This window comes from Phocoena sinus, chromosome 19, assembly GCF_008692025.1.
Source record: "Phocoena sinus isolate mPhoSin1 chromosome 19, mPhoSin1.pri, whole genome shotgun sequence".
NCBI lineage: Eukaryota > Metazoa > Chordata > Mammalia > Artiodactyla > Phocoenidae > Phocoena > Phocoena sinus.
Window position 1 is genome coordinate 23,241,569 of NC_045781.1, and position 22,799 is coordinate 23,264,367.

A 22,799-nucleotide genomic window follows, 5' to 3' on the forward strand; every position below is an offset into this window, starting at 1 on the left:
GGATCAGTACTATTTAGCATTGTACAGTACAAGACACACCAAGGAGGCTGAACAGTTACAAATTAACAAACATAAAAAATAAGATTTTGCCCCCTTTATTCATCATGAGACCAAGAAAATAGGGATGATTTGGAACTAATTCTAGGTTAGCCCCTTGTACAGTGCAAGAGATATATTAAGATACTATGAAAATTCAATGAAGTTAAGTAACTTGCACTTGGTCACAATACTAAGAACCATGATTTGAACCTAGGGTGAATGACTCCAGAGTTCATGCTTCCCCATCCCTCTTCCAGCTCTCATGTATATAAAATAGGGAGGCTGTCGCTGCTTTGGCTTCTTCATTGGTTTGTGGCGGTTCTGGGTAAGGAATGTGAAGGTGTTTTGCAAAGGATAAAACTTAAACAGTATCGCTGTGACATTTGGTAATTTGAGGTCCTCTATCTTGTGGCATTTGGAGAGCAAGTACCTCTGGGGATTTCTTTCTGCAGACTACAAATCCCAAGGAGGAGGATCCCGTGCCCCACCCACCCCCTCCAACAAACACACACATACTCACCCTTGTCTTCCAGTCCTAGGTTTGCAAAGACCCTCTTCTCCCACAAGAGATGTTCACCCTCGAGGTATCCCTTTCCACCATAGTTGATTCTCCTTCAAGGCCCAGTGGAATGATCCCAAGCATTTCATAAAGAAACCTTAACTCAAAATCCCTTTTGGATTCTCTGCTGCCATCTAACATGGTCTTACCCCACCATCATCTGGTGGGACCTCATGAAGCACATGGCAGACTCTGAAAAATTGTCCTGTGGGGACTTCCGTGGTGGCACAGTGGTTAAGAATCCACCTGCCAATGCAGGGGACATGGGTTTGATCCCTGGTCCGGAGGATCCCACATGCCGCGGAGCAACTGAGCCCATGTGCCACAACTACTGAGCCTGCGCTCTAGAGCCCGCGTGCCACAACTACTGAGCCTGCGCTCTAGAGCCTGCGAGCCACAACTACTGAAGCCCGCGTGCCTAGAGCCCGTGCTCCACAAGAGAAGCCACCGCAATGAGAAGCCTGCGCACCACAACGAAGAGTAGCGCCCACTCACTGCTACTAGAGAAAGCCCACGTGCAGCAACAAAGACCCAACACAGCCAAATAAATTAATTAATTAAATAAAAATTAAAAAAAAAAAAAAAAATTCTCCTGTGCCTGCCCACGGTGCTCCTTCACCATATTAACAGAAAGGTTTTGGAACCCTGTCTCTATTCAAGGGTTATCCTCAGAGAACTGCAGTTATCCTGTCTGTGAGGCTTGTGGTAGTGCCCTTCTGAAAAGAAAAAAGATAATTTTGTATCTTTTTAATATATTTTTATTGGAACTTATTTTAAATAAATTTTACTCAGACCTCAGCTCCTTAAATGAACAGCTTCCTTGCATTTACTGCTAGCAGCAAACACATCCTCTATTTATATGTTTCTTTACAAAATTTACCTTTAATTAGTCCCTGGAAGGTTTTGCTTAAAACCTTGCTTAAGAGTAAATTATTCATTTATAGAGTCCTTGAGTGTCAAATTTCTTATAAATTGTTGAATTTCTTGCTCTTCTAAGTCACCCGTTTGTGTTTGTAGCATGATTTTAAAAGAAAGAAGGGAGGGATTTATAGAAAACACTTTTTTATTTCCTTATAGGTTAATTAAAGCATTTCAGACTCATTCATATCTGACTTTTTACTGTTGTTTCTATCTTTTAAATGTTGATTATGAGTAAAGAGATTGATAGTTTAGCCAGCTTTTAACACCATATTCCTCCTGAAATGCTAACATTCATTAGGCTGAATGGACATAAAAAATAAGAACATTTGTCTGAGTCATAGTACATCTTACACATAATTCTCCTGCACTATGTATGCTTGTATCTCTCTGTTTTAACCTCTCTCTCTGAGGTTTTTGGATTTTTAAATTTTATTTATTTACATCACCCACTGCCTCAATCGCTTTAAACCAATACCACCATGTTTCTTTTCTCTTTTTCCCAAGGTTAATCCTGCCAATGCAATTTCTTCAGCATTACTGCTATCAGGCACTCCAGTGAACAAAATTAACCTGCTCACAGGAATGGTATTCTAGTGTGATAATGATTTGATTTGCTGTCTCATTATTGATTTGTGCTCCAGCTTTCATGTTGAAATAGATCAAGTTCCTGACAGGCCCATTACTGTAAAGACCTCCAATCAACTGCTTTCTGCTCTAGGTCTATTATTCAGGAGACAACCCCTGAGCATATATGTTATCAAGTCTTTTTCATCCCTACTTTTCATACTGCCAAGACATCCTCTGTAAGCCATTATGATCCATGCATGTCTTGTCTTCTAATGCCCACAGCTGCATCTGTGGATCACACATCCAGTGCTTAAGAGAAGTCCTTTGGTGTCATAGGTACCAGACCATAACATTGCTTGTGCAGTAAAGGAAAAAGGAGATAATTGCAGCTCTGAGTTCATTAGCATGGTTTGATACTCATTCATAGTACTTTGCTTTTGCCATTTGATACAAGGTAAAGAAGTGAGATGATGGAGTTCTACCTCTATTCTGTTATGATTAGAACAGAGGTAGAGTGGGTGAGTGATTGCTCTCCAGTTACCAAACAGGAAGCTCACTTTGCCTCATCAAATTGTCACCCTCTTGGTATTAATAGGAATCAAGCAGAACAGTCCCTTCTTGCAACTTTTCATCTCCTGTCATATAGCTTAGTAAAATGTTTGCACAGTTATTTGTTCACTTGTTTAACAGTAAACTTGGCAAATACTTCTTAGTGTCTTGAAATAACCTCAAAATGATTATTTTAAAAATTGTTTCTTGCTGTGGATCAGTGCTATTCTTTATAACATTTTTTCAGAAAATGTCAGCTGTTCTGATTTACCAGTGATGTCAGATTTCCATGTACCTTATTTTATATTTCACTCCTTAATTGGGGCAGGTTGGAAAGGAAAATGCCAATACATACACAACATGCTAACCAACCTCACATTAAGAGAGTTTTTAGAAGGATAAACTTATTCCCAGGACTGTATAGGAATACTAGGCCACCTCTTCACATATTTCCAGCATTGTGGAGGAATTCATTGTCAAGCCAGACCATGCTACATTTGAAGGTTGATCTAGTCAGAAGTGTGCATCTGCCTCTCTCTCATTTGCTTATTGTCAGATAGAGCATGTCCCTGGTTCTTTAGGCAGACTGAATTTATAAGGATCTGGTCCAAGAATAACCTTCATTCTTTTGACCTTCCACAGTTGCTTGCTTGCTTGCTTTCCCCATTTTGCGTTAAGTGCTTTTACATTGGAATTGTCAAATCATGTTTGGTGACTTTGTCAGCAGGAATGAGGGTAAGAAGCCAGATTTTCCCATGCAAAGGAATTAATGCTCTTTTGTATTAGTAGTTCTAAAAATGGATTAAAATGTCTTTGATTTTCTAAACTGTGTGAATCACTTGGTTATTTACTTTCTTTAAGTGTCTGTTCATATATAAGGTTATTTGGCTGTTTCTGTTTTAGTCTTTTGAAGAATTCCAAGCTAAACAGATTAACTTGGCCAATATTTTTGAATGAATAATGTATTTTTAACAATCTGGCAAATAAGTTAGATTCATTTGTGCTCAAATGAACCTTCTGGGACTTCCTTGGTGGCTCTGTGGTTAAGAATCTGCCTGCCAGTGCAGGGGCCACAAGTTTGATCCCTGGTCCGGGAAGATCCCACATGCCGTGAAGCAACTAAGCCCATGTGCCACAACTGCTGAGCCTGTGCTCTAGCCCACCAGCCACAACTACTGAGCCCACGTGCCACAACTACTGAAGCCTGTGCGCCTAGAGCCCATGCTCTGCAACAAAGAGTAGCCCTCGCTTGCCTCAACTAGAGAAAGTCCACATGCAGCAACGAAGACCCAACACAGCCATAAATAAATTTATTTTTTTTTTAAAGTCATCTTCTTTCTTTGGTGGCTGCTGAGTACAATGTTTTCTATAATTTGCTCACAGAACTGCTGAGATTTTGTAAATAGAAGCCTGAGGGGAAATTTTTAGATCTCCAACTATCTTTGCTTATGGTACTGAAGGTTTTAAAAGGTAAATGTGATAGATAATGTTTAGTTTTAATAACTCAAGTTTGGGGAGGACCTTAAAAAGTAAGTGTTTTAAAAAATTTAGTTACTTATTTTAGAAGAGGACACCTCCTGAAGTGAAATCAATGAGGCACTTCTTCCAACCTGAGTTTGAGAAGTCAAATAAAAGGAGTTTGCTAACATAATTTGAACATAAAAATTGAACTCTATAATTTCAAAAGCACTTTAACAGTTTTAACATAACATTGTCTTACTTATTTCTCAAAATAATTTCATAAAATGAGCTGAACAAGTAATAGTAATACAGTATTCCCATTTGAAAAATAACTTGGAAATGGAGTTCAGTTGGTAAGTGACAGAATTGGTATCCAGGTCTGTCTTCATTGTTTTTTCTTTTCGTTATGAAAATATTTAAATGTGTAATAACAGAATAGTTTGGTAAATTCCTATATACCCATTATTTAAATGGGTATAAGCAATTGTTAGTAATTTATATTTACCATATTTGCTTTACTTTGTTTTGGCTGTAAATTATAAAGGAAATTTACAGCCAAATGACATTTTGACGTTTACCCCTCAATATTTTAGTAAGTATATATCTAAAGTAAGAAAAAGGACATTTTCTTAATAAACACAGTACCATTATCACACCCAACAAAGTTAGCAATAATTCCTTAATATTACCTGGTACACTGTTTTTATTCATATTTCTCTAGTTGTCCCCAAAATGACTTTGTTTTAAAAATACCAGGGTCCCAAAGAAGGCCCACACATGGCATTAGTTGCTATATCTCTTAAGTCACTTTTAATCTAGAACAGTACCCCTTTACCCCATTTTTCTTTTCATGACATTAAGTTGTTTGGGGACACCAAAAGGCTGGTCTTTAGATTTTCAATTTGATGTTCCTTCTATTATACTAAGCTGCCTCAAATGTAAATTTTAAATGTTAAATAAAGAAATAAAATAATAAATAGAAAACAATTTTGTCCAACCTATAAAATTAAAAATAGAATTTTTATACTTTAAAGAGAATCCATGGAGCAGTTTATTGTAACTGAAATGTTGCTATAACAGCTAATTAGGTTTGACATAAATGCACTACCACGTGTAAAATAGATATCTAGTGGGAACCTGCTGTATAGTACAGGGAGCTCAGCTCAGTGCTCTGTGACAACCTAGATGGGTGGGATGGGGTGGGGGAGGGAGGCCGAAGAGGAAGGAGATATAGGTATACATATAGCTGATTCACGTATCATTGTACAGGAGAAATGAACACAACATTGTAAAGCAATTATACTCCAATAAAATAAATTTTTAAAAGAACTAATTTCATAAGCAACTTTAACATCAAAACATCCAGAGTAACTAGTAACTATATCCTTGTGACTTTTATGCTTGTATAACATTTTGATTAAATGTAGTTCATAATAATGAAGATGAACAAGTAAATAAATTCTAGTCTTTGGCAATAATACAGGTTTAGTCCAGTTTTGCTTTTCAGCTGATTAGAGAAGTGCAAATTGTACATCTTAACTCCGTTACGTATTCTGTTTTGTTGCACATACCAGAAAATTCACGAACATGTTGTTTGTAGATACCTTGTCATCTTTAGTGTTCTTACCAAAGAGCAAGTATTAAATATTTGTCGTGTACTATCAGTAGTAATAGTAATGTTATATATTTTTTAAATTATTATGTTCTATCCTTGTGTATCTCTCATGCCTTTATAATCTATCTCAGTGTCATGCAACATAGTCTGCATTTGACTGGCAGACTAGTTAAATTCCTAACTTCCAGAAATGGCAACAACAAAGAATAGTGAAGAGGATAGGAAAAAAAGCTGAGAGTTGCCTTATCAGAGGGATTGGAGCAGTCACAGGAGACACACTGCCTTGTGGCTTATGGCCTGGCCCAGTGGGCAGGGTGATATGCTTGGTTGATATTACTTCCTGCTCAACTGGAAATGATTACCATTTTTCTTACCATTTTTTCCATTGAGAGAGAGTTAAGTCATTCCATGAGGATGCATCACTGTTGTTTTGCAAACCAACCTTGGCAGAAAGAAGGACTTGAATCTTTTGATTATTTCCACCTAACATTTTCATCTCTGTACCTGCAATAACCTGTAGGCAGTCTTTCAAAGAAGTGTATAAGAGAAAGATATTGAAATATTTGGGCACAGTAACTTCGCCACTTTAAATCTTTGTTGCTGTAACTAGATGTTTCTACCTGTGGGCTGGCTACACAGTACCCCCTTTGGGAGACAAAGCCTGGGTGAATGAAGACATGTTCTTTGGAGTTCTCTGTCTCTGTTTGTTATTCAGTGTTCACCAAAGGATTTAAGGATAAAGCACAGGAATCTGCTGTGTAAAACTAATTCCCTAGCTTTTCCTAATGGTCTGTAGAGTTCTGGTTCCCTAAGGCATAGTATTATTTCCTGAGTTTTCTTTGGTTTGCATAACTAGTTTATCTGAGTTCTTTCCTCAGAATACAATAAGTGAAATGAGATGAAACTGTAAAAATACTTACTAAAAGCTTCTCAAGTTAAATAATAAAATTATTTACACATAAAATAATGAAATATTTTAGGCATTTCTAGGCACATAACTACCAGGCACACAAATAGTGCTCAATAAATGCTTTCCTAAATAATCACATTAAAGCTCTTCCTGTAATACAAATGTGTTTTATGAACAGCATTTAAATATCTATTAAAGAATAGATTCTTCTGAAATCTACTGATTAAAGTATGTTCTCTGATATACTAGTATAATTAAGTTATAACTAACTGTGTGCCTGTATTTCAAAGGCAGGTATTTCTCCTCTGTCCCTTCCAATTAATGACTACAAAATAAATGAAGTAGGTAAAAAATACTTATCCTTCCTGGGAAAGAAATGTGTATATAATAGCATATCTCAGCCCATTTCTTAAAATGATTTATTTTTATCCTATTTGTTTTTTTCATATATCTAGCATTAAGAAAATAGTAGTGTGGCAGCCACTACTCATCAGTCTCATTTGGTAAGAACCTAAGTACCTGTCTATTTTCATGTTTTACTGCCTATCCACATATGCACAAGCAGGGCTCATTTTTAAGAGGCTGATCATGTCACATAATCTCGATGGAAGTAATTATATCAGCAGTTCAGGAAATTCAAATGGCCTTTTCTTCATTCCTCTTTGGATGGGTCAGTGCTGTTAAGGGCATTGCCAAAAGAAGCACAAGGTGATTTTATTTCAAGAGTTATTGATTCATGCTTTCCCTGTTTTGTTTCAGGTGGATCATCCATGCTATGAAGTATGAACTACAGATCCGTGGTGGAAACAAGCCAGCCAGAGACTTATATCAGTTGTCACCTACTGAAGTGAAACAGCTTCTGTTGGATATTCTGCAGCCTCAACGGAATGGAAGGTAATGAGGATCCTTTATCAAAGACCAGTAGATGGGCAGCATACCTAGAGATACTAATTAAAATTGTCTTCAGGGCTTCCCTCGTGGCGCAGTGGTTGAGAGTCCGCCTGCCGTTGCAGGGAACACGGGTTTGTGCCCCGGTCCGGGAAGATCCCACATGCCGGGGAGCGGCTGGGCCCGTGAGCCATGGCCGCTGAGCCTGCGCATCTGGAGCCTGTGCTCCGCAACGGGAGAGGCCACAACAGTGAGAAGCCCACGTACCGCAAAAAAAAACAAAAAACAAAAAATTGTCTTCAGTTGTGATTTTGTGTTGATTTGAATTTTATACTTTTTTCAGGTATAGATTGTAAACGTTTCTTAATCTTTATTATTCTATGCAGAATGTAACACTTCTTTCCACTTTGGTCAATTCCTCCCAACATTTTGGCATAAAAGTTTGGATTTGGTAATGTTACTTAAATATCTTGCCTGTAACTCTGTCTCTCTAAGTAGACTGTAAACTTATTCAGGTAAAACTTGTCTTAGACTTAACTTGTGCTAATATTAGAATAAAAGCAAAACAAATACTTTGGATTGCATTGAATTAAAGAGTTATTTTTATTACAGAAAGTGCTTTAATAAAATTATTTAAGCAAGCATTTATTGAGCACTATCTGTGTGCCTGGTACTTTCCAAGGTATAGTTATATGCCTAGAAATACCTAGAGAAGAAGTCTTTTGCAAAAGTATATTTGAACAAATGGAAGAGCATCCTTGTTCTTAGACAGGAAAATTCAACATTTTAAAGATGTCTGTTTACAAGTTTAATGAAATTCCAACAAACTGTTTTATGGAGTTAGACCAGTTAATACTAAACTTCCTATGGAAAAACAAACATGCAAGAATAACCAGAAAAACATAAAACAAAGACTTGCCCTAAGAGAGACAATAAAAATATTTAAAAGTTTTTATAATTAAAATAACGTGATGCTGGTACATGAACAGAAAAATAGAACAGTTGAACAGAATAAAAAGTCCAGAAATAGACGCCCCAAGAACATATGGAAATTTCATGTATGATAATTTCATGTATGACATCTCAAAATCATTGGGTCAAGGATGGACTTTTTAAATAAATAGTGATGGGACAACTGGATAGCCATTTGGAAAAGATAAAATAAAATTCATACTTTATACTGTACTTGAGAATAAACTCCAAACAGATTAATGATCTAAACGTTAAAAAAATAAAAAGAAACCATACTAGTGCTAAAAGAAGACATGGGTTGGGACTTCCCTGGTGGCACAGTGGTTAAGAATCCATCTCCCAATGAAGGAGACACAGGTTCAAGCCCTGGTCCGGGAAGATCCCTCATGCCACAGAGCAACTAAGCCCGTGTGCCACAACTACTGAGCCTGCACTCTAGAGCCTACAAGCCACAACTACTGAGCATGTGTGCTGCAACTACTGAAGCCCACATGCCTAGAGCCTGTGCTCCACAACAAGAGAAGCCACTGCAATGAGAAGCCCTCACACCACAACAGAGAGTAGCCCCAGCTCACTGCAACTAGAGAAAGCCCATGCATAGCAACAAAGACCCAACACAGCCAAAAAAAATAAAATGGAATAAATATAAAAAAATAAATTCAAAAAAAAGAAGACATGGGTAAATTCCTTTGTAACCTTGGTATGGGAAAGACTTTCTAACTATGATTCAAACCCAGGGGCAATAAAAGATTATTAAGACTATATAAAAATCAAAAGCAACATTTTGCATGGTGAAAAAATAGACAATGCCAAAAGACAACTGAGAAGCTGGAACAGAACATTTGTTACAAAGAGCTAATATCCAAGAATCTTAGAAACTGAAGGACAAAGAACCAAAAACCTAAGAGAAAAATGGGGGAAAATATGATTGATCAATTCATTTAAAAAATTTAAAAATGGACCTTAAATATTTGGAAAGATGTTCAAACTAATTCATAATTAGAGAAATGTAAATTAAAACACATTGAGATACCATTTCTCATCTATCAGACTAGCAAAGTTAAACAGTATGGCAAACATTTGCTGAGGCTGTGGAGAAACAGACACTCCCATATATATCTGGTGACTACAACTCTTCTATATGGGAATTGGACAACATCTAAAAAAAAGTCTACATTTGCACTTACCCTTTGACCCAGCAGTCTTACTTTTAGGGACCCACCCTGCAGGTTGCCTCCAACAGCATGAATAGGTATTATATATATGCACAAGGTTGTTCATTGCATCATTGTTCATAATTGCAAATTTTGGAATGCCTATGACCTTAGTCCCCATGCATGAGGGATTATTTGAATAAACTGTGGTATGTCCACACAGTGGAGTACTATGAAGTTGTGAAAAAAGAATGAGTGTGGTCTCTATGAACTGATATAGAATAATTTCTAGGCTATATCGTTACATAAAAACAGCAAAGTAAAAGGCAAAAGATTTACACACTCTGAAGAGAAACCAGAGGACTTCCCTGGTGGCGCAGTGGTTGAGAATCTGCCTTCCAGTGTGGGGAAACGTGGGTTCGATCCCTGGTCAGGGAACTGGATCCCGCATGCATGCTGTGGCTGGGAGTTTGCATGCCATGACTAAGGAGCCCGTGAACTGCAGCTAGAGAGCCCGCCAGCCGCAACTAAGGAGCACATGTGCCACAACTAAGGAACATACTGCTGCAGCTAAGGAGCTGCTGAACCGCAACTAAGGAGGCTGTGAGCTGCAACTAAGGAATCCGCCTGCCACAACTAAGACCAGGAGCAACCAAAATAAATAAGTAAAATAAATAAAATAAAAAAATTTTAAAAACCCAGCAAAGTACAAAAGAGTATGTATCGTACACTACTCTTCATGTAAGAAAGAAGGGGATATCTGCTTACTTTTACAGAAGAAATACAGGAAGGATAAATCAGAAACTAATGAAATTGGTTACCTTCAGGGAGTGGGGAGGAACAGGGTGGGAAGAATGAAAAAAATAGGTACAGTGCAGTAGGGTTGAGGGTTGAGCAATACTTCCATTTGAATATACCTTCCATTTGAGTATACCATTTGAATAGCTCTGACTCTTAAACTATGGTAATGTTTTATATTCCCCAAATATAAATAATTAATTAAAATTAATCCATGTGTGCAAGGTACCCAAAATAGAATACAAACAGTAACAACTGACCCTAACCATATTACACATGAATAATATCACCACACTGAAGGGGGAGGGGATGACAAGAATTAACCAAAGTACCTTTGGAAAACATTGACTAGACACTGTAAAGCTGAACAAAAAAGAACTGCACACAAATCCTGTACTCTGTATAATAAATTTTTTTCTCACAGAGGTAGGAATTAGCAATTCTGGAATTTATATATATTTATATATATATATATATGCACACATACACACATAGTGTTATATATATGGTGTGTATACATACACACACTGATATTAAATAAATAAGTAAATGTGGCTAATTTGAGCCAGATTTTTTTTCACTGTTGGAAAATGTAGTTACAAATAAGGAAAGAGGAGTGGCTAGAATATACCCTGTGGTTTTGGGCTGGAATTGGGAGTATCAGTATGAATTCATGAGTTTTACACAGATGTATAGATACAGAAATAAATACAGCAATAAATGTGGATGTGTATATGTGAGCATACATCCATATCTTTTCTAAGTGTCCACTGAAAGAACCTAGAAGCAATGAAACCCCAATAGCAATGGGCAAACCTAGTGCCCAGATATTGATTTCCAAATACCACTTTCTAATAAAGGAACCAGAGTTCCTTGGAGAAATGGTTGATTCCAGGGCTGGGGCAAGAAAAGTACAAGATGAACCTGGAACATCTTGTGGTACCAGAAAGTAAGAAAATGCTCCAAAAAATTATAGAGGTGTGTTAGAAGGATGCTGGAGACAATGTGAAGAAGACTCAATGGCCAAAGCTGGAAGAATTTGAGCAAGAAAATAAATAATACTATTGGATTACATCTGGTAGAATAAATATCCATGAGTCCATGCTGATATAAATAGATAAATGGGAGAGAAAGGACTTGTATTACAATGGAATTCCAATTAATAAGTATAGATGGAATGATGGAAATAAAAAAATCACCATTAGGCAAATACAAGAGTAATAACTATTGTAGGCAAGAACCACTAAATTTAGTGGGTAGAAGTATGATGAGAAATGGAAAATTTGCATAATTTCAAAGTATTTCCATTCAAGATACTTTTTAATTGTAAAAGGAAAAATTGTAACTTGACAGTGCAGAAACCCAGCAGACTCCACTTTAACTAAATGATCAAGGTTAACATCACCATTAATAAGATACACCAACATCACATACCCCCTGATATGATGTGCTGAGAAGGGTACAACTATTTCTGGGTATTCCTGTGAAAAATGTATAACCTAAGTCTTATCATGAGAAGACGTCAGACGAACCTAAATTGAGGTACATTCTACAAAATAACTGACATTTCTAAAATGTCAAAGTCGTGAAAGATGAAGATTGAGGAACTGTCACAGAGTAGAGGAACCTAAGGAGACCTGGAAACTAAACGCAGTGTGGGGTCCTGGATGGGATTCAGGCCCAAAACAAGGATATTTGTGGTGAAATTGGCAAAATTTGAATAAGGTCCGTAGATTAGTAGTTTATTTCCTGGTTTCGAATAGTTGTGCTATTGGTTATGTAAGATGACAGAAGTAGAGGAAGTTGAGTAAAGAGGAACTTCATTAATTTTTTTTTTTTACTTTTCTGTAAGTCTAATTTTTTTCAAAATAAGAAGCCAAAAAAGTAAAAATAAGAGAATTCTTCTAAAGTAATTCCTCCTCTGTGAGTATTCACACATTTCTACCTTTTATGCTGTTCTAAGCAAACATCTCCTTTTTATAGTATTAACCGTGACTTCATAGAACTCGGAAAACATCTCTTTTGTTGTTGCCAAACAAAGGAAATAGGGGGAAAAAATCAAATGCAGAATATAGGATATTCAGTTTGCATACTCATTATCCAAAATAAAACGTCATGAAGGAACTCCTTTGGCTTTTTCTCTTTAGCATAGCACTGAACCCAGCCACACAAGTGTGGGTCTACCAAAAGAAGCTGTATGTCCAAAAAAGTGCCTCCTCACTTATGTAGTGATGTAATTTCATTGGTCCTCTTTCACCAGAACAAAAATGTCTTTTTATGTTTACTGTATCATGCATAGCCATTTTCACACCTAGAAATACTGTTGGTCATTACATTCCCACTTTGTGGTTGATGACACATTTTACTCTGCAGCCTGTTTTAATACCAAGTATTAAAAGTTTATATTTGTTACTATCTTCAGCTTTTGTAAGAATATACTACTATGTCATTTGTGTGTTCTTTTCAGATTATGCAAATTCTGCATCTTTAGCAGTTTGTGATTGAAATAACTATTATATCTTTAAGGTTTAATACTTTATCCATGCAAATAATAGATCTAGAATTTTGACTCTTACATGTCGATTATTATGACATGTAAAATTTGGTAACTGATTCTTCAGCACTGGTACTTTGGCCATATTTAAATTAAGGTTTAAAACTAAATATAAGGTTTAAATTGACACATAAGTTTAAAATAAGGTAATTTCATTAGATACATCATGCTTTTTTGAGCATTCACCCACTTATCAGGTGTTTATTAAGCACCTTTCTTGGAGAAGTGTATAGGAATGATCAAGCTATATATATCAATACAATGCCCATATCTTCATGGAGCTTACATTTTATTGTATGTGAGGACCACGTGAACTAATTTTGAAAATGACTGCTGCTGTGTTTTTACATTGAGCTGCTTTACATGTTAGAAAGTCATTTAATCACATAGTGAGTTGTAAGTAACTTACTAGAGAATAACATTTTGCTTGTTAAATTTCTTTAAATCTTGGGGGTTTTCTCCTTTCCTGCAAGCTCTGTTTTCACTTTGAAATATTTAGTAACCTCTGTAACGTAGATAAGCATCATTGATGGAATTTGGCTTTTCTTGCTCACTCTATTGGAACAGTTAATCCATATAAAAGCCCTGCCTTCTGCCAGAACAAGCTTGTTTTTCAACACTGAGGCATTTTCTTTTGGTCTACAGATGTTGGCTGAACAGGCGTCAGATCGATGGGTCTTTGAATAGAACTCCCCCTGAGTTCTATGACCGAGTGTGGCAGATCCTGGAGCGTACACCCAATGGAATCATTGTAGCTGGAAGGCATTTGCCCCAGGTACAGCCCCAGTGTGTTTGTGTCAGTAAAGGGACTTCTAAAGGGACCTCAAGGAGCAGAGAGTTCTTTCCTTCTCTGCTTTGAAAATAACTTTTCTACTTATTCCATTTTCTAAGAGTATTTAAAGTAGGGGTATCCAGATACCTGAAGGGAGAAAATAAGTCTGGTCAGTTGGATTGGAAATATTTTTTCCCAATCTAAGTTCCTTTTATTTTTCAATTTTAGTGTTCCTCTATAAAAAAGCCTTGTTTTACAAATGGATATTTTGCTTGCAAGTTGTATTCAATAAAAAAAAAATTGTTTTATCATATTTCAGATGTTTCAAGGAAGTTCTCAGTTTAAAGACACCGTATGGTCAAACCTTTTGCCAATCAATCTGTCCTTCCTTTGTTTGCTTATTAGTGAATTTAGGGTTTCTTATATTGACATTACTGAGTGGTGGTATTCCTTCACCACCAACTGTAATGGGCCAGTGCTGGGGGACCTCACAAACAGGAAAACATACATTCAAAAGACAGAACCAAATCAGTCTTAAGGAACAAGGTGACTTAGTAATGCTGTGGATAAGGAAATTACTAGTTAAGAACTGCACTGAATGTGAAAATTACAGTAACTTTTTAGGTCATTAGACAATCATTTAATTGAGATGTAACTTACCGTTGGTCCGAATGAATTAGTGTTCCCTCCTTTAGATGGTTTCCCAAGTTATATAAACTGGCCTGCCTCTTTGATTTAATTATTTTATTTAATCCTGACACCTAAATCATTGTGCTTATGCACAATGATTTAGGTGTCAGGGAATAATTAGGCCTTCAAGAAATGGAGTACTGTATCTGTTTATAGTGTTGAAACATCAAACAAATTATTCTTGATGATGAAGGTCTTTATACAAAGTATTCTTTTTTTATTGAAGTATACTTGATTTACAATATTAGTTTCAGGTGTACAACATAGTGATTCATTATTTTTATAAATTATACTCTATTTAAAGTTATTATAAAATGTTGGCTGTATTCCCTGTGCTGTATAGCAGGGGTCCCCAACCCCTGGGCCACAGACCAGTACTGGTCCATGGCCTGTTAGGAAGTGGGCTGCACAGCAGGAGGTGAGTGGCGGGCGAGTGAGCAAGTGAAGCTTCATCTGTATTTACAGCCACTCCCCATCTCTCGCATTACATCCTGAGCTGCACCTCTTGTCAGATCAGTGGCAGCATTAGATTCTCATAGGAGCACAAACCCTGCTGTGAACTGCGCATGTGAGGGATCTAGGTTGCGTGCCCCTTATGAGAATCTAATGCCTGATGATCTGAGGTGGAGCTGAGGCAGTGATGCTAGCGCTGGGGAGTGGCTCTAAATACAGATTATCATTAGCAGAGAGGTTTGACTGCACAGAGACCATAATAAATCAGTTGCTTGCAGACTCATATCAAAACCCTACAGGCAGTGGCAAGTGAAAATGAGCTCAGGGCTCCCACTGATTCTGCATTATGGTGAGTTGTATAATTATTTCATTATATATTACAATGTAATAATAATAGAAATAAAGTTCACAATAAATGTAATGGCGCTTGCATCATCCCGAAACAATCCCCTCCCACCCCCACCCCGCTCCGTAGAAAAATTGTCTTCCATGAAACCAGTCCCTGGTGCCAAAAAGGTTGGGGACCACTGCTATATAGTATATACTTGCAGCTTATTTATTTTATGCATTGTTTGTACCTCATAGTCCCTTACCCCTATCTTGCCCCTCTCCTCTTCCCTCACCCCACTGGCAACTACTAGTTTGATCTCTATATCTGTGAAAATAAAATATTCTTAAATACACACACCCATACTCATTTTGTTTATATGTACATAGGGTATTTCTGAAAGGATCCACGAGAAATTGGTAGCATTCTAGTCTTTGCCTTTGGGGAAAGGAACTGTGGTCTGGGGGGACAGAGCAGCTTTTCACTGAAAACCCTTTTTAACCTTTCAGAATTTGAACTTTGTGAATCTATTATTTATTTTCAAAAATGAATAAGAACTTTTTAAAAGGATTCTTTATGCTATTAACAAACTGTTGAGTGGTTCTTGTCAGCCGCCAGTATAGGTGCTCCAGCCCTTTCCCAGATGCTCTGTGACCATTGTATGGAGCAGCTCTGTCTCCTGTGGGTGGGGAACTGGCCTCTACTGTTCGTGTCCTGCTTCTTCTGCTAGGCCTGTGTCCATGTACGGTGGACTCTGGCAATGTTTTGTTAACTTCTTTCCCAACCCCCGCTAATACCTACCAGATATTCTTTTAATTGTCTAATTCCCTGGGCCACTTACATTTAGTATTTTCTCCTTGCTAACAACAACTACATGTTAAGTATTTTTATGTGCCAGGCACTTTTCTAAGTGCTCCTTTAATTCTCACAACAGTCTTCTGAGGTAGGTACTTTATTGTTACTGTTTGACAGATGAGGAAACTAAAGCACAGCTAAGTGGTTTTTCCAAGGTCACACATCTAGGAAGTAGCTGACCCAGAGTGCAACCCCCTTCCCCGGCAATTTGACTTCTAAGCCTTTTCTCTTAACTTCTCTGCTACAGTTGCCACTTCTTTCAGAGATTGGAAAATGAGGCATCCTTGATGTCTCTTCTCTAGGTTTAACTACTGTATTGCATACTAGCTAGGTTGACTTTTCAAATGAGATATATTAAAAGGAAATTGATGTGAACCCATGAAAAGTTCTTCCTTTTCTTCTGTAACCCCATTAGTCTCATTGCTAGACATCTAAACAGTTATAATTACAGGCATATGTCAAATATTGCAGGTTTGGTTCCAGACGATTGCAATAAAGCAAATTACATAAAATTTTCTGGTTTTCCAGTGCATATAAAAATTATGTTTACACTATACTGTAGTCTACTAAGTGTGCAATAGCATTATGTCTAAAAAAACAATGCATGTACCTTAATTAAAAAGTACTTTATTGCTAAAAATTGGTAACCATCATATAACAACACAGGGTTGCCACAAACCTTCAATTTGTAAAAAAAAATCTGCAAAGTGCAGTAAAGTAAAGCACCATAAAACAAGGTATGCCCGCACCCTGTTGAACAACCAGCTTCATTTTCCCCAAATTAGGTACTACCTGTAAACATTAATATTATGTTGGATTGTATTGAATATAGAATACAATAGAAGAACCATACTGAATATAGGACTGAGGCATTATTATACCAAGCAGAATAACACTGCTGTCATTTGATTGAAAGGAGACATTTCTGCTGGGTCCCATTTTGAGTAGTACGTAGATAGATATTGTTCTGAGGCTGTGATTAAGTTCACTGTAAATCATCACTGAGGTAAAAGCAAATAAGTATGACTCACCATCTCTGCATCTCTGGTAATAATTCTGGGGACTCCATCTGCTTTCCACCATATAAGTCTAACATTTAGAGCCTTTCCTTCCATCCTTTGAAGATTATCTACCATGCCCAGATATGGTTCAGATTTGAGTTTATTTTCTGCTTTCATTTGGTTCGTGGAATGTGAACGGAAGATTTTGCAATACTCTTGTCTTAAATGAAATATCAAGAGTAGAGTAGAGAACATTTTTTTTGTTTTGCTTTTTTCTGCACATAATATTGTTTCACTTATTTGTATGCATTTTTATGCTGCCAGCTCAGAAAGGACCTGCCACAGAAATGATGTTAATTTAATAGCAGGTGACTTACATGCTGAAGTCTGACAGCCAGCGTAACTTCTTGTGTTAATTCTGAAAGCAATATGTACTCTTATTTGTTGTCTCAATTTTTGGCTGTTCCGTTTGTGTATTGAAGTGGTTTTCTAATATAGTCCCTTTTCCCTAAAAACATTAAAATAGTGAAGATAACTACTAAAAACAGGAGGTTTAATTTATCACAATAGTCAGCTGGTTGGCTTCAGTAATTTGACATATATAAAATCCAGTCATAGCTGAAAATGCTCTCTAAGGTTTTGTAGAAGCTGAAAAAGATTATTGACTAGAAAATGAAATTTTCCTATTAAGTGGGAACCAGGATATAACAATGCAGCATATTAATATTGAGTTATTTCTTTCAGCAACCAACCCTGTCAGATATGACCATGTATGAGATGAATTTCTCTCTCCTTGTGGAAGACATGTTGGGAAATATTGACCAGCCAAAATACAGACAGATAGTTGTGGAGGTTTGTATTTTAAAATGTAGATTGCTGAAGAAGTGCTTTCTATCTGTTCCCTGAAAACTAGTATAAGGAAACTGCCCAAGAGACCAGGAATTCCACTCCTCACCTAACCCAAATCTCCAGTTGAGTCCTGGAGGAGATGGCCATCCTTGACCCAAGTCAAAGCACATGAACAATTCAAACATCTTAAATCCATCAGGGTGGAAAGGCTAACTGCCCAACTTTCTCAGCTATACACTCACCCCCACAGTAAGTGCATCAACAGTACCATGAAAAAGAGGAAGTGACCTTTTTCCATTTGTCTTTTTTTTTTTTCTGTTTACAGAAATAATTCATGACTATTGTAGAAAATTTCGATAGTTCAGAAAATTATAGAAAAGAAAGTCAAAAATGTCTCTATATCCACTAACAATAGATTGCCACTATTATTTTGAGGGACACCTTTCTAGACATCTCTCTGTGAACAGAGAAGACATGTAATTTTGTGGATCATCATTGCTCCATATAAAGTTAAATGCTAATGTACACATACATGTGCGTACGCATGTGTACACATGCTTTTTTGCCATTTTAAAACATTATATCAAATACATAGAGAGAAAATAAATAAATAAGTAAAGAAAAAGGAAAAAAATACATAGAGAATCCCTCAAATGAATGGATATAATTTATAGCTCATCCTCACTTTGTCTGTTTCTCTGGGAATGGCTCCATCAGACTTTGTGTTTCTTGAGGGTGGGTAATATGTCTTATTGATACAGAAGCTCTCAGTGCTGAACTGGATGTGGCACCTTCTAAAATCCAGCATATCTGGAGCTACAGTCAGCTAAGTGAGATTCAGCCTTATCTCTGATGTGCCAGGATTTGGGAAAGAATATCAGCCAGTCAGTGTCATAGCATGTGGGAGTGAGGCAGAGACTGGGGTCAAGAAAAGATGGGGTTTTCAGAAGGGTGAATGCCTCCCTTGTGCTGTTAACCTTTGGGTATCTTGTGCCCATAGTTGTCTCTAAAATAAAGTCATTCTCTTTGCAGAAGAAATCTACATTTAGTACTTGAGCAAAACATCGAATTCTTTTGACTAAAGCCATGCCCCAAGGTCTCCCACATTGTGACCCCTGGATTTTTCTGTTTCGTTTGGTTCTTTCTGGTTCTGTTTGGGAAGCATTTCAATAAAATACATTCAGAAAGATTCCCAAGTTGGGAATTATGAGGCCTTTTTCCTGTTCCATGTCCAACTTAGGAGCCATAATCATCATGAGAAAGTCTTTACCAAGCATTGTATACTCAGATACAATCTTTGCATATTACAGTTTGTCATATAAAATGAACATTTCTACTTAGATAAATGTATAGGGTAGCCAAACAATAGGATGATGCCTTCAACCAAGATAGCTTATACAAACCAAATAATACTCATGTCATAAAGAGTCAAAGTATATTGTTTAAAACATAACTGTCCCCTGAAAAATACTATGATGTCACAGAATTATACTCATTTTGGGGTGCTAGACTCCCAAGTCATTTGATCCTGAGCCTACATCCAGAATCTCCATTGAACTCATCTGCCTTCTCTGGCTTTGTTGCCTACCACCTCTTCTGAGGCAGCCTGTGCTCCACAGGACACTGTTTTGGTGTCTTGCCACCAAGGATTAAGGCCTGAAGACCAGAAAGAGTTCAGACACTTTGGGTGAATAGGGCACTATGTACTGTTGACAGGATTAGAAAAGTCATTTTTCTAAGTTATTAGTTTTATTTAAGTAACTAAAAAACATTTCCATACAGCTACAGGGATACATACAATGAAAAAAAAAAGTGAGGTTTCCAAACAGAACTCATGCTACTAATTTGCAAGATTAGGAAGATTCCATCCATGGATGATCCTAAAGCCTATCATTGTACAGAACACACTGTGGAATATGAGGACCATGCATCAGTCTGAGTAAAGAATGAAAACATACCCAGACTGTGTCGCTTTTATGGTTCATATAATTGGCTTTCAATGTGTCTGTCTCTTCTAGTTACTAATGGTTGTGTCCATTGTACTGGAAAGAAACCCTGAGCTAGAATTTCAAGACAAAGTAGATCTAGACAAACTGGTGAAAGAAGCATTTCATGAATTTCAAAAAGATGAAAGTCGACTAAAAGAAGTTGAGAAACAAGTAAGTAGACAAAATACTTTTTGTAGAATTGCTTTTTTCTCTCAATTCTTCAAAATATCCCTAATCTCTTATCACTTAATTTATGAAACAGATTTATGGAGTACTAAATAGAGTACTTGAGAGGCAGAGGGAGGTCTGATTTATTTAAGGAATTAATGTTACTTTTTAGTTAATTACTAGTCAATTCAGCTATGAAGTTCTAACTAAAAAGAAATCTAAGAAGAGATAAATTTTCCTTTTTATAGTTAGCAGTTAAAATGTGTTTTACCAGAAAAGAGCCATAGGTTCCAGAAGGCTATAAAATTAAATTCTGGGGAGGATGGGAATGCGTAACAGGCTACATTGGTGCTGTGTACTACCTAATATAGTCCCTTCCAGGCTCTCTGTTTAATATTTTATGCTTGTCAGTAAAAAGGTTCCCTAAGTAAATAAAAATTATCAGCAAAGAGGAGAATACTAAAAATGTCTGTCTTTGTTTTATATGCTGAGAAGACACCTCAGGAAAATAAAAGAAAAACTCAAGCAGCTCATCTTTTCCATGAGGAAATATTTCTGTGAATTTATTTTTCCCTCTAGGCCGACACTGACTTTACCTGTCAACTCTTTACAAACAAAAAAATCAAACAACTTGCTTATTGTTTTCCTTTGTAGGATGACATGACTTCCTTTTACAATACTCCCCCCCTGGGAAAAAGAGGAACATGCAGCTATTTGACAAAGGTTGTGATGAATTCGCTGCTGGAAGGAGAAGTCAAGCCAAGCAATGATGACCCATGTCTGGTTAGCTAGTGAGGAAGGTGTTAGAGACTCTGTTGAGGCAGGTTTTCCAGAAGTGTGTTAAGTTTGTGTTGAAGCTTAATCGAGGCAACCATTAATGTGTGGGCTGATTGTGCTGGTGAGTGGTTGCCACACCCTTGGCAGAGTTATTGGACCTCTTGCATGCCATAAGCAATCTGATGGTAAGAACTGCTTATAATCAAGTGAAAATAAGTTCTCATGATTATGCCCACTACAATAATAATCTTTACTGAACAACAGTAATTGTTTATGAATTGAAAGTTCACCACTGCATGTTTTGTGATCACACAGCTCATCAAAATGAGTCTTTGCACTTTGGACTAAATTCCCACCTTTCTGCCAATTAAATCAATTTTCCAACTAATTATGTGTACTAGGAATGAAAATATATTGAAAGAATGGTAAATTTTTTTAAGTGGCATTATAATGCTAGAAAAAGATACCAGTATGCATCATAAAAGCAAAATCAGCCAGCTGATATTTTGATTCTCAAACTGCATTATCGATAATATTTTAGTATACAGAGCTATTGTACAATTTTTGCCTTGTAAACATGATTGTGGTTTTGTATTGGTGCTAACTGTAGTGGTTGAACTAAAATAATAAACCTATGTCTGATCAAATATTTTCTTTGTGCTCTTACTAAAAACAGAATTTAAGTAAGATTATTCAGAAGTGTGGGCTGTTCACCTAGTTTGTACTCATAAAAAACAAAATTAAAAGTCATTAAATTTTATTTCTGAATTAATGAATATATCTGGACACATTCTTTGTTTCCATTACTCACAGTATCAAGTTTATTACTCCTGAATATTTTCATTTAATTGATCAGGAGATGAAATGGAAGAGAATCTATGGTACCTACAATTACGCATATTTTGTTACCAAATTTACTTAAGCAAAGTAGATTAAACATTTAAATTTTATGAATTTATTTCCTTACTGAATATTACAGTGAAGCCCATTAATTTGAGCCCTGGCCCCAAAGAGAGTCATTTTTCTGACCAGTCTTATTATTGAGTTTCACCTGAGAAGTCAAACTTGTCACAAAAAATGCAGCCTATTTGTAGAGTCTTGAAAGGATCTAAGAAAGAAAGGACAAAGTAGCTTCAGTGACAAGTCAAACTGATATCAAATAAGTGGATGCAGGATCACATGAAAAAATCTGAAGAGTCAGGCACATTCCTCATAACTTTGAGGTACACTGCCTACATCCTGCATAAGAAATCATACGTGTGCAGGTTGGCAAAATGAGGTAAAAATCTGACCAAATAGAACTTTTTTTTTTTTTCGGAAATCAAGGAGAAAAATAACATCTATTCAGAACCTGTTATGTATTAAGTGTTTCACATGAATTATAATATCAAATTTGCATACTGATCATATGAAATAGAAATTGTTATCCCAATTTTACAGGTAAGCATACTATGGTCCAGATTATGTAATAAATTTCTCCACTTGTAATATGAAAAGAATTCAGATTTCTGTATGTCATTACAGAATCTGTGTACTTCTCACTAGTCTACCCCAGACTGATTTTTCTTCCCTCTAATGTGATTGTAGTCTCAGATTGCCACATTTCCTGGTAAAACCCACTGGGGAGAAGCCAGTAACAGTTGATTCAGGCTATGGGGGATGATTTCGTTTAGGAGGAGTTCTCCTTGCTTCTTTAGGAATTCTGGCCTAAGGCTATCTTATCTGATTGCACTATCTTTGATTCCAAACCAATCACTGGCTTCTGTCTAAAACCATGATTTTAGTGGATTACAAACCACTTTTACAAGCCTCCAGATAAATACTGTAAGCGCTCATTGCCCACTGAGAATTCCTCACTAGTCAGTCAATTTGAGTTTTCCCTTTGACTCAGAGCATAATCTGGCTCTGAAGAAAATTCCAGTAGTAACATA

General features: G+C 36.7%; 1 protein-coding gene across 11 annotated transcripts in view; it reads left to right on the forward strand.

The window, feature by feature from the left end:
• PHKB (phosphorylase kinase regulatory subunit beta) overlaps positions 1-21,517 on the forward strand; it is a 216,033-nt gene extending 194,516 nt beyond the window's left edge. For 9 of the 11 annotated variants that reach the window (XM_032614033.1, XM_032614023.1, XM_032614024.1 and 6 more), the window contains 5 exons: positions 7,381-7,515; positions 13,633-13,762; positions 17,831-17,938; positions 19,954-20,094; positions 20,746-21,517. In XM_032614033.1, the coding sequence (XP_032469924.1) occupies positions 7,381-7,515; positions 13,633-13,762; positions 17,831-17,938; positions 19,954-20,094; positions 20,746-20,883 (652 nt within the window). In that variant the 3' untranslated portion in view covers positions 20,884-21,517. Of the gene's footprint in view, positions 1-7,380; positions 7,516-7,588; positions 8,265-13,632; positions 13,763-17,830; positions 17,939-19,953; positions 20,095-20,745 lie in introns of those variants that run through there. The other 2 variants (XM_032614031.1, XM_032614030.1) reach the window with 2 other exon arrangements.
• Positions 21,518-22,799: the final 1,282 nt, after the last annotated feature.